Source organism: Manis javanica, chromosome 13, assembly GCF_040802235.1.
Source record: "Manis javanica isolate MJ-LG chromosome 13, MJ_LKY, whole genome shotgun sequence".
Classification (NCBI taxonomy): Eukaryota; Metazoa; Chordata; class Mammalia; order Pholidota; family Manidae; genus Manis; species Manis javanica.
Window position 1 is genome coordinate 89,349,157 of NC_133168.1, and position 12,161 is coordinate 89,361,317.

Below are 12,161 nucleotides of genomic sequence, written 5' to 3' on the forward strand. Positions count from 1 at the left end.
CCCAGGACCAATTGGACGGAACATGTGGGCGTGGCAGGTCTTAGGGCGGGGCTAATTGTGGGGGCGGGGCCAACCTGTGGAAGGCAGCTTCAGGATGTAGCTTCTATAGATTCCAGCTTTTCCCTGTGTGTGTGTACTGTCTATAGGTGACCATCTATTAGGGGGCGTCGTATACTTGCATGATCTATGGATATGTAAATGTGGCTGTGGGTCTGTGTGGCTGTCAATTTGCCAGCTACCCATTTGCAGCGCAGGGTGGGGTGCATCTCCAGAGGATCCATGGGGACCGGCGTGCAGAGGTGACTCTGTGGAGGGTGTATGGGTATGCACAGCTGATTTATGCGGGGCTGTGTGGGATAAGTGTGTGCACCCACAGGTAAGAGTTAGCCCAGGTGTGAATCTGAGTATGTGTAGTCCTGCGTTTGCGACTGTGCATTCCCACTTGCAGGACCGCAGGGGCAGATGCAAGGCTTCCATGTACAGCTGTGCAGACTGTGTCCTGCCCAGCTCCAGGGGGCACCGTTCAGAGAGCAGGCAATGTGAATGGTGCTTCCTGGAGTTGTGCAGCATGGTGGCAGCCCCTGTGGGAGAACGTCTATCCAGAAGCGAGTGTGCAGGTGGGCGTGTCTGTGCACAGGGGAAGGGGGGCGCATACCCCTATGGGTGGGTGTTGGAGAACGTGCGGGTATGAGGGCAGTTGTGTCTCTGAAGGTGTGATGAGCATACGAGAATGTGACTGTCTCTGCCTGTAGATTTGCGGGTGGGTTTCTGCAATGGTCTGTGTGTGTGTATATCTGTGGGTGTGAGTGTGAGCACTCTCTTAAGGGTTGGTCAGGATATGTTTGTGTCTAAGGCCACATGGGTTTTGTGTTTGTTTGAAAGTACGTCTGTGGGTAAGTTGAGTGTGCGTTGGTGAGTCCGCTCTCTGGGTGTTTGTCCCTAGGTGTGTGTCCGCTTGCCTGGGTGTGGGTCTGTGTTCTTGGAGGGGGTGTGTCTGACGGTATTTTATCTCTGTGAGCTCAACAGCATACCTATGAATGTGTTGGACATCAGAGTCGTGACTGTGTGTGTATTGGTGTGGAAGCTGTGTCTCAGAGTGTTTGTGTGTCTGAGTATGTAGAGTGTCTGGGTGTATGTCTTTGTCTCTGGGTGTGTCCACAGAGGTGGCATGTCCTCTCAAGGGTGTGTGTGTCTCCCTGCCTGTCCCCAGCAGCCCCACCTGGGTCCCGGCTGAGGCCTGTGGGCTCTGATGCCCCTTTAACGCCCCCCCCACCCCCAGCACCACCTGATGTCGCATGCAGCCTGCCAGTGCTGCAGTGAGCACGCACACGCACACACGGAGCCCAGAGCCTCCGAAGCCTCCTCCTGGGACCCTCGCCCTGCCTCCCATGGGCAGGGGTCCCCAGCTGCCTCCAGCCTCCACCGTGGGGGAGGCCGGGGGCCAGCGGACCATGTAACCAGGGCTGCTGCTGGGAGCGCGGAGGGGAAGGGAGCCCCCAGCCCTGCTGGGCCGGCCCAGGCCCCTCCGCGGCTCCCCCTTCCGCTGCCCACCTGCCCAGCACCCCACCCCCACAACAGTGGCTGTTAACCCCGGGATTCCCCAAGCCCAGCCTCTGTGTGCGGCAGCCCCGAGCGGGGCTAAGACTCCAAGATGCCCTTGGTGGATTTCTTCTGTGAGACCTGTTCCAAGCCGTGGCTGGTGGGCTGGTGGGACCAGGTAGGGAAATCAGGGTGGAGGATGGGCAGGAGACCTGGCCCTGGCCCACCTACCTCAGACCCTCCAGCACCCGGTCTGGGCCTGTGTGTGCAGCTGTGCACGTGTGTGGCCTGGATATGCTTTGTAACTGTGCCTCTGTGTGTGGTGTCCAGGGCTGGGTGTGGATGGCGGGTGGCTGGGGGTATGGGTCTCTTGCTGGATATGACTATCAGTGCACACGTGTGTGTGTCTGCAGTGGTGTGGGGCTGCCTGACCATATGCTTGTGTGCCTGGCCATGGCGTGGCCCTCTCTGAGATCATGTGGCTCTGATTGTGGTGGTGTGTCTTGGGCCATGTTTGTGAGCCCAGAGTTGTGTGCTTTTTCTGGGGCATGTGCTCCTGGGTGTCAACTACTGCCTTATTGTGTATACCCCTTGATTTGTGTGCTCGGGGCTGTGTAGAACTGTGTCACCTGGGAGTCTGTGCATCTGTGTGACTTTGTGGGTCCATCTTGTGTGTGTATGTGTGTCCTTTCGTGTGCCTGGGGACACACACACACTGGGAGGAGTGAGCACCCTGTCCTAGTGTGGGCCATGTGGGCTCACCCTTCCTGTCTCTGTGGACTGAGTCTGCTCCTGTTTTGGGGGTGTTTTGAAAGAGCTTGGGGGCGGGGAGTCGATGCCCTTCCTCCTCCATGCACAATGTCACAACAGATGCTTGTGTGAATGGCATGGGGGGACCAGGAAGGGCCCCCAAGCCCAGTTCTGGGTATAGTCCAGTCATCTGTGCATCTGTCCACCCCTCTGAGGTTGGGGGAGAGGGGCCTGTGATGGGAAATCCCCCTCCCTGGGTGACCAAACTAGGGTTTCCTCAGCTCACTCATCTTCCCCACCCCAGCCAAACCTTCTCTTCACCCAGAACTTGAGGTCTGTATTCCTTCCTTCCAAACCGGACTCGGGGCTGAGAGCTGGGGGCCAAGAGCCCCAAGGGTGTGGGGCTCCGTGTCTGGGAAGACCTGGGCCGGGGTAGCTCTGGGAAGGCAAGGGTTAAGAGGCCTGCGGCCTGGCCCCCTTTCCCCAGCTCAGCAGCTGGTTGGAGGGAGAGTTGCTAAGGAGACTGCCATCGCCATGGCAATGAGAGTCTCCTGACACCCTATTGGTTCCCTGTTAAGCAGGTGCTCCTCCCTTCCACAGGTGCCCCTCTGGCTCCTCCTTTGGGTGGAGCCCCTCTTCCTCAGGCAGGGAGGGGCATGCTGAGTCCTGACTGCCCCCGAGCTGGGGACCCCCATCCAAATCTGAGAGGAAAGGAAGGGCTGACCCCTCCCCTCTAGCAGCCTGCTGAGAGTTCTGGTGACTGAGCAAAGGAGAGACTCATGGGGTCTCTGGAAGTTTCTTGGGAGGGGCTGACTTCCCCCTTCCCTGCCATGACCCCATCATTCCTTCCTTCCTGCCTCCTGCTCCTTAGTTCAAGAGGATGTTAAACCGGGAACTCACACACCTGTCAGAGATGAGCAGGTCAGGAAACCAGGTCTCTGAGTACATCTCCACTACATTCCTGGGTGAGTGAAGTACGGCACTTATGTGTCAGGGGGTGCACACCTGGACTGGAGGGGGCCGTGCCACACCCCAGATCCCATCGCCCACATTAACCCAAGGGAGCCCTAACCCTAACTCTGTCTTTTAACTCCCCGAAAGTCCAAGTCAACCATGATCAGGAGTTCCCATACTCATGACTCCCGCAAACTCAGTGGGATCGCACCTTCTATGAAACCCCCCACATTTGAAAATCTCTACATGCAGAGAGACCCCTTCAAACTCAGTAGAACCTCAATGGAACTCTTTAACTCAAGACTGCAAGAAACCCCTGAACTCAAATAAAATCCCTGAACTTTAAAATGCTTCAAGGCTGAAAAGCCTCCCAAAATTCAATAGAATCTCTAAACCTGGATTTCCCCCAGATTTGAAAACTCACTGGGGTTCTCAAACTTAAGGGAGCCTCTGGCATTAAAAGTCCATAAAAGACCACCAAATGTTAAAAAAAACTCCAAGCTGAAAAGTTTCCCAAATTCAATAGAACCGCCAAACTTGGTTTGACCCCCCTCAAATTCAGTAGATCCCCCTAACTTTAAATACCCAAACACAATAGAATTCTCAAGCTTAAGAACCTATAAGAGATTTTCCAAACTTAGGAGAATTTCCTAACTCAATAGAGCCCCAAATTAATTGGAACCCTCAAGCTCATTCACTGGGGGACTGCCAATGAATCCTAACCTCTGAAGCCAAGAGCCCAAGGACTGGTGAAGCATACCCCACAAACTCAGGACAATTTCATACTCAATTAATCAGCAGAAGGTCCCTAAATTTCACAGCACCACCCCCAACAAGTTATAGAGAAGCTTCAGTTTCAAATGCTTCAGCCAGTACGGCTGTGGCAAGCCGAGTTCTGAGATCCTGCCGCTGGGAACAAGGCACGCAAATAACCCCTATTAGGCCCTGTCATTGACTGATGTACCCCATGTCTTAATGAGTGTCCAGGGCTGGGCTTTGGAAGTTCTTGAAGGCTCAGGAAAAGGGTTCCTGGTGCTAGCCCCTAGGCAGGTTGGTGTCAGGGGGGTGGAGGGGTTGGCCCACGGAGCCAGAGATCACCCTTCCCTCCCTCCAAGTGCTGTTCACCCCCACCAACACTCTCGGGCACCATGGGGTTGTGCTCCCTGCCCAAGAAGCTTCCCTGCCCATCTGGGGCAGGCAGAGGCTCTCTTTAGCATTCCCACCCCACTTCCTGACTTCTCATGACACCCTTTTGCCAAACCTGGCAATCGGACTAGAGCCACCCCACAGTTCTGGGCTGGCCCTGAGGTCCCCACTCCAGTCCACCACCGCCCAGAAAAATTCCTGCATCCCCTCCGGTTCCCAGCCCATGAATAACCAACAGCATGACACCCCAAAGGGCTCTGCCCTCCTGGGTGAGACTTCCCAGGGCATGTGGGAGGGTGTGCTGAGGGCCAGACGGAGCCTCCGTGGGGTACTCATCATTGCCTGTCCTCCATCTTCTGCAGACAAGCAGAATGAAGTGGAGATCCCATCACCCACGGTAAAGGATCGAGAAAAACTGGAAGCAGCACGGCAGAGACCCTCCCAGCTGCCCCAACCTCCTGGGCCACAATTTCAGCCCATGTCTCAGATCACGGGGGTGAAGAAGCTAATGCATAGGAGCAGCCCTAACGATTCCAGTATCCCCCACTTCAAGGTGAAGACCGACCAAGAGGAGCTCCTGGCCCACGTGGGTGGGGCATCGGAGGGCTGGGCTGGAGAGGGACGGGGATCTCCTGGGGCCTAAAGAAGGGCTGGGCCTTGGGTCAGCCTGAGATGAGGATTCAGATTGGGGGTGCTTTATGAGGCTGTGGAAAGGGAGAGAAGCAAACAGAACAGGAAGGAGCTCAGCAACAAGGAGGTCTCAGCTGGACTCTGGCCTCAGCCTGACCCCACAGGCTGCTCTAGAGTGCGAACAGCACCATAAGGTTGAGCCCATCTTGTCACATGCGTGCTGGCCTTTTGTACCCCGTCAGTCATTGGCTAGAGGCAGCTCCCAAGGTGGAGGGTGTCATCCCCTCCATTTATCTCCTGTGGCAGTTTTCTGGAGAATGGGACAGCCCTGAGACTTTGTAAGCAACAGTCCCAGCAGCTGGAGGATGGGAGCAATGGCAAGCGAAGGAAGGGGTTCTGGGCAGGACCCCAACAGCATCCACTACAGGCCAGACCTGGGTCCAGCTCCCACTCTGATTTGTGCACCAGATGGGATGCACGCATGGTGTTCACTCAGCTGCCACTTACTGTAACCCTCAGGGAGCTGGTGCTACATTTGGCCACCTAGTATTTCTGTGTACCTCCTGTATGCCTGCATTGTTCTACAGGCTGGGGGGATGTAGAAAATTAGTGTTCCTTTCATCCCGGTGCTCATGAGCAGTTTAGCTCTGAGGCTGAGCAGTGCTTTCAGATCAGCCAAGCGCGGTTCACGTCCCAGCTTTGCCGTTTGTGAGATGCAAGGTCTAGGGTAAGTCAAGTCACTACTCTGAGCTTTGATTCCCTCATGAATGAGATCAAGCCCCTTATCTCACTGCTCAGGGGAGAGTAAGCATTTATGAGACAATTACTATGGTTGCTGTTACTTTGCAGCCCGGCAGGCATGGACAGTAAATTGGGTGCTGCTGAGCACACCACCCAGTACCACTTTCACACCAGAGCTCTGAACTCCTAGGGAAGAATCTAGAGGGACCTGGGCCTTGTGGGCTCCTGACCTCTGGCCTCTATGTCCCCCAGGAACTGGAAAATTTGAACAAGTGGGGCCTGAACATCTTCTGCGTGTCGGATTACGCTGGAGATCGGTCCCTCAGCTGCATCATGTACACCATCTTCCAGGTAGGGTGGCCTGAGCGGGGCAGGGCAGGGAGCTGAGCGCCAGCAGGGGTCACCGCCCCCCCCCATACCTGCCCTCAGGAGCGGGACCTGCTGAAGAAGTTCCACATTCCGGTGGACACAATCATGAGGTATATGCAGACCCTAGAGGACCACTACCACCCCGATGTGGCCTACCACAACAGCCTGCACGCGGCTGACGTGCTCCAGTCCACCCACGTGCTGCTGGCCACACCTGCCCTGGACGTGAGCACCACCTGGCCCCCGAACTCCCCAGCCCCATCTCTCTGGGACCTGGTTCCTTTGTCTGATCCTCATCTTTCTGACCCTCTCTCTCTGCCCCCAGGCGGTGTTCACGGACCTGGAGATTCTTGCTGCTCTCTTTGCGGCTGCCATCCATGACGTGGACCACCCCGGGGTCTCCAACCAATTTCTCATCAACACCAGTGAGTGGCCCTCCACGGGGACGGGAATGCTGGGCTGGAAGTGGGGCTGCCAGGTGGCCCCTCCCCTCACATCCTCTGACCACTGCAACGGCCTGGGCCGCAGATTCAGAGCTGGCACTCATGTACAATGACGAGTCGGTGCTGGAGAACCACCATCTGGCTGTGGGCTTCAAGCTGCTGCAGGAGGACAACTGTGACATCTTCCAGAACCTCAGCAAGCGCCAGTGGCAGAGCCTGCGCAAGATGGTCATCGACATGGTGGGCGGGGGGGTCGGGGACAGGGAAGAGTGGGAAAGGTTGTCTTTGAGGTGGGGGTGTGGGGAGGGGCCGGGTCTGAGTCTGACAGGGAGGCCCCTCTGGGAAAAGGTGTCTGGGGGTGCTTCTGGAAAAATTTAAGTGGCCCAGGTCGAGTTGGACTGTGGATGGCAGGTTTTCCGCGGCCCCTGTGATGCCTCCTTGCCCGCAGGTGCTGGCCACGGACATGTCCAAGCACATGACCCTCCTGGCAGACCTGAAGACCATGGTGGAGACCAAAAAAGTGACCAGCTCGGGGGTCCTCCTGCTGGACAACTACTCTGACCGCATCCAGGTGCCTGCCTCATGCACCTCATAGAGACTGGGGTCCCTGTCCCTCCCCCCCGTTAGGTCTGGGCTGCTCCTGTTCCTGGGCCGTCAGCCCTCACATTGCCTATCTTCCTGCCTTTTTCTCTCCGTCCCACAATCTCCTTCCTTCCCTGTCCCTCACTCCCCTCCCTCCCACAATGCCCACCTGTCTCCAGCTTTCCCCTACCCCAGTCCCCACTCTCCCCTCAAGGCAGGAGGGAAGGAAGCCTGAGCCCCCAAACTGGGACAGGGCCATGGCCTCTGAAGATCCCCACTCCCACGCAGGTCCTGCGGAACATGGTGCACTGTGCAGACCTCAGCAACCCCACCAAGCCTCTGGAGCTCTATCGCCAGTGGACGGACCGCATCATGGCTGAGTTCTTCCAGCAGGGCGACAGGGAACGGGAGCGGGGCATGGAGATCAGCCCCATGTGTGACAAGCACACGGCCTCAGTGGAGAAGTCTCAGGTACAGTTTCAGGAGACAGAGGAAAGAGAGCAGGGCCGACCTCCCCATTCCATCCTGTTCTGGCCTGGAGCCCCGAGACTCAGGAGGCCCTGACCCGCCTCTCCACAAAGTCAAATTTCTCTTTGTTCATTTTGTTCCTTTTCTGTCTTGATGCGCAATATGCGACATTTCCCCTCCAAAGGGCAAGCCACCTGAGCCTCTGGGCTTGCAAGTTGTAGACCTGAGCTCACAACTCTAACTCATTTGTAGCAACTGTACAGTATCCGTAATACTATTTACTCAGCTCTTAATTACAGACCTCATCTCGATTCAGCCTCTCAGTTGCCCTGTAATCTGCTCACTGATACTGTCCTTGGTTTTCATTGGATTTTGAAATGATGTGAAATGAACCGTCTTCATCAAGTCCCCACCTAATTTAACAAAAGGGACAGAAACACAATCTGGCAAAAGACACTGACGTGTCAACATGAGAGTTTTTCACCCTCCCACCTTCCAGTCTCCACCCTGGGGAGACCTAGTTTCCCCAGTTTGGAGTATATGCCCTTGCAGACCCAGGTTACCCAGCCTTGGTGCTGCTGACATTTGGGGCCAGATCCTCCTCCACGGTAGGGGCTGCCCTATGCGTTGCTGGGGGTTGAGCAGTGTCCCTGACCCCCACCCACTAAATGCCAAGAGCACCCTCCCATTCCAGTGGCAACAACCAAAAATGTCTCCAGATACTTCCAAATGTCCCCTGGGCATGCAAAGCCTGGGAAAAACAGTTTCCTGCATTTTATTTTATAGTTAGGTTCATAGGCAAATAAATAATGAACTATAGTTCGTGTGGTTAGTGTTTCTTAAAATATGATCTGTCAGTGTATACCTGTTTTTATACAGCCTGTATGTGCTTCTGAACAATGACTTGGAGCTCTGTCCAAATTATTACACATAGATGAGTACATTGTTTTTCACTACTGTATAGTATTCCCACAGATGCAGCTAAGAAAACGGTTTGTGTAGTTCTTCTCCTGCTGATGGACACTGAAGTGTTCAGGAGTTAGGAATTCACAATGACTCAAACATGATAAATTATTCTTGTTTTTCTCTGATGTAAGAAAAGTCTGGAGAAAGAATCGGCTCCCTTTGGCTCCAGGAAGTTGTCAGGCACCTAGGAAATTTCAGTGTTTCACTTCTATCATCTAAAGTGGGTTTCTATCCTCTCATGGTAAGAGATACTATGGTAGCTCCAGCCATGCGGGCTGTATTCTAGGGAGGAAAGGCCTCTGCAGGCTAAGGCAGCCACTGATACCTTCTAGCTACTGGTAGTCACATGGCCGTTCTCTATTTGCAAAAGAAGTGGGCAATGTAGTTTTCAGCTACATGGGGGGCAGCATTGCCTCATGAGAAGCATTGCCCAAGAAAAATCAGATTCTGTCTGGAAGAAGGAAGGCAGACATATCAAGGTGTTAACCAGTAGTCTGCCATGAAGTTATTTCTAGTTTCTCTCTGCTGCAAAAAATGCCGTAATACATAGCTGTGATGTACTATAATTTTTAAAAATGAATCCCCAGTTGATGGATAAGTGGAAGTATTTCCAGTTTTTATTTACATCTCATGTGTGATTTTTTTTTTTCTTATGCATGCAAGAGTTTTTCCAGGCTGGGTCTGGAGAAGTAAGATTGCTGGGTCCAATGCTATCAGCATCTTCTACATTGTATTAGATTCCGTAGCATGGCGGTGCCATCAGCACCATGAGGCCACCAGTTTGTACCTTCCTCCCCTCTCCCAGGTGGGCTTCATCGACTATATCGTGCACCCGCTGTGGGAGACGTGGGCTGACCTGGTCCACCCAGATGCCCAGGAGATCCTAGACACACTGAAGGAGAACCGGGACTGGTACTACAGTGCCATTCGGCAGAGCCCTTCACCACCGCCTGAGGGAGAGCCTGGGGGCCCAGGCCACCCCCCACCACCGGATAAGTTCCAGTTTAAGCTGACCCTGGAGGAAGAAGAGGAGGAGGAGGTGTCTACCACCCCAGGTGCATCGGGAGCGCAGGAACTGTCCACAGCCCAGGATGCATCCACGGGGGTGGAGGTAGAGGAAATGGGTTTGACGCAGCAAGCAGACGCGGCAGACCGTACGACCACGGGCCAGGACAAGGCCATGTCCCCAGATGCACCTGTTGGTGCCGCAGGCTGCGGCAGCCCCCCGGCCCTGTCTCCTGAGAACCCCCCTCTGCCTGCCTTGAGGACCCTGCCCCTCTAGAGGAGACCCCAGGCCTCCTGGGCCTCCCCTCCATGGCGGCCGAGGCGGGGGCCCAAAAAGAGCACCGGGCTGCCAAAGGGTGTGCTGTGCCTGCCCAGGGACATGCGGCAAGGACCCACCCACGCTCCCAGCTCCTGGTGGATGGGGGTCGGCTAGAGGCCCCACCTGAGCCCCAGCCCCTACTCCCTGCTGCCCTCCCTGCCTTCCTTGATCACCCTCACCCCCCAGCCACCTCCTCCACTGCCTCAAAGACTCTTGGGCCTCCTGAGAAAAAAGAAAACAGAAAAGTGGGGTTTTTTCTCTTTTCTTTTTTGCCCCTTTCCCTCCATCCCCACCCACAGGGCCTCTTTTTGGAGGTGGGGGCTGGGGAACAAGGGGCAGAGGTCCTGGAAGGGATTTTATTTTTTGAATTTTAATTGTTACATTTTTAGAAAAAGAAAAAAAAAAAAAAAACCATCAGGATGAAACACAGCAACTGTAGACGCTCCTGTTCCTGGCTGCCCCCGTCTGTCTCCAGCCCGGGCTCGAGGCTCAGTCTTCCGGCCTCCCGGGGCCCTTCACCTGGGCCCCAGCAGGCACAGCGTCTCCCTCCAGGGTTTTCTTCTGGATTTTGGAGCATCTCTGGAACTCAGCCAGGAACAGCCATTCTGGACTGCACCAGGGGTGCGGGGTGGGGGTGCCACTGTGGGAGGCCCCAGCTCCAGCCCCAGCCTGGCTTGCCGCAGCCTCCCCAGTCTTCCGACTCATTTTGCACAAACCTGGCAATACTAGGGGGATGGGCACGGGGGCCTGTGTGCCGCAGGAGGCAGCGAGGGGCTGTTGGGGGCACACTCACACCACCAGCCCGGGGTCTGAGGTTTGAAGAGGGAACCGATACCCTCTCTGCTTGCCACCCCCTTCTCCTTCTACTTTGGGTTTTCTTGGTCTGCAGGGGACGGCTCCCAGCCCCTCTCCTTCTAGCTGCTTCTCCTCTTGTTTCTGCCTTAGGCTTTCCAAGGCCACAGGAGTGGGGTTGCAGTGGCTCCCACCTGCACCTTGGGTAGGGTGGGGCCAGGCCCAGAGCCCCCATCCTGGGCACCCCCGGCATCCTCCTGCCCACCTCCCTGACACTTTGCTCTAGGATGAAGCAATAATGGTGTACCCCCACACCCCCCTTTTGTGGGCAGCCCATCCCCACCCTGGTACCAAGTCATTGCTCCTTTGCCCCAACCTGGCCAAGCCTCACCCTCCGCGCCTAGCCAGTCCCTGAGCAATACGACAGACAAGCCATGGGGGACTGTTTGGAAGGAGACATCCCCACTTCCCCCTCTGCTATGCCCCGTGGCCCGGGTCTGCAGCCGGGCAGAGCAGGGCCTCTCTCTCCCACTCCCTCCCCAAGCACACGGTACTGTAGCTCCCTGCTCCCCTGAGCCTCCCATCTGTCTGTCCGTTCCAGGGGGAGCCCCACCTGCTCCCACCCCCGTGACGCTGTACAGGGTTCATTTTCGTAGCAGACGTAGTTCCTGTCCCAGCCGGCCACCGGAGTGGGCCTTGATTTTTTGTTTTGTTTTTTCTTTGTACATACTGTAAAGTTGGTTTGTAAATTATTCTAGAGGCAAAAAGGGAAAATAAACTTGTCCTTCGCTGACCCAGTGAGGGGAAGGTGGGCTGGGAGTCTTCCAGATGGAGAGCCCCATTCCCGCTGTATTATACAAACTGTGCCATAGGCTCCTCTGTCCTTCTTTGGCTCCCTAGGGACTATTCTTGCTCCTCCACATAGGAAAACCCGTAAGTGATAACCTACTGCAGCATATCTAGGGATGGCTGAAATAGTAAGAGCACACAAGGAAATGTGGTCTGTGACTGAAAGAAGAGGTTTAAAGGGCCCTGTCGAGGCCTCAAAGACCAGATTATGAGTTGATTTGATAAAGGCAGGGGCAGTGAAAGAAATACCGCAAGGAGAGCCCAATAGAATCTTCCTAGAACTGTGGCACTGACTAAAGCCAAGGCAGCAGTTCAAGCTGCTGAGGTACAATACACGGAAGCCCCACGTCTGGCCCATGTTCCTGCAGGACGTCCTGGGGGACAGTACCCACACCCTGCCTGGGTCCTTGCTCCCACAGGAGGGTGATTGGGCATTGTGGTTTGACTGAGGAGGGGGGAGGGGTTAAGGCCCCCACCTTGGGGACATGGTGAGGACTGGAGGCCACATGTACAATTAGCGATTAACTGGTCCCCAGTGAATGTACAACATGTACTGGCACTAGTGCAGTCGGGAGCTGAATGTTCTCTGATTTATGGTAACCCTGCGG

The 12,161-nt window shown here is 55.4% G+C and overlaps 2 protein-coding genes across 15 annotated transcripts in view; one reads left to right on the forward strand and one right to left on the reverse strand.

Moving 5' to 3' along the window:
• Positions 1-11,497, forward strand: part of PDE4A (phosphodiesterase 4A) — a 39,203-nt gene extending 27,706 nt beyond the window's left edge. The window contains 11 exon segments of the mRNA XM_073220192.1: positions 3,161-3,254; positions 4,752-4,975; positions 6,013-6,111; positions 6,190-6,354; positions 6,455-6,554; positions 6,658-6,812; positions 7,021-7,143; positions 7,443-7,625; positions 9,394-9,865; positions 9,868-9,942; positions 9,945-11,497. Coding sequence (XP_073076293.1) covers positions 3,161-3,254; positions 4,752-4,975; positions 6,013-6,111; positions 6,190-6,354; positions 6,455-6,554; positions 6,658-6,812; positions 7,021-7,143; positions 7,443-7,625; positions 9,394-9,865; positions 9,868-9,942; positions 9,945-10,039 — 1,785 coding nt within the window. The 3' untranslated portion in view covers positions 10,040-11,497.
• LOC118970612 (uncharacterized) overlaps positions 1-12,161 on the reverse strand; it is a 108,688-nt gene that overhangs the window by 17,559 nt on the left and 78,968 nt on the right. The gene's annotated exons all lie outside the window — the stretch shown is intronic.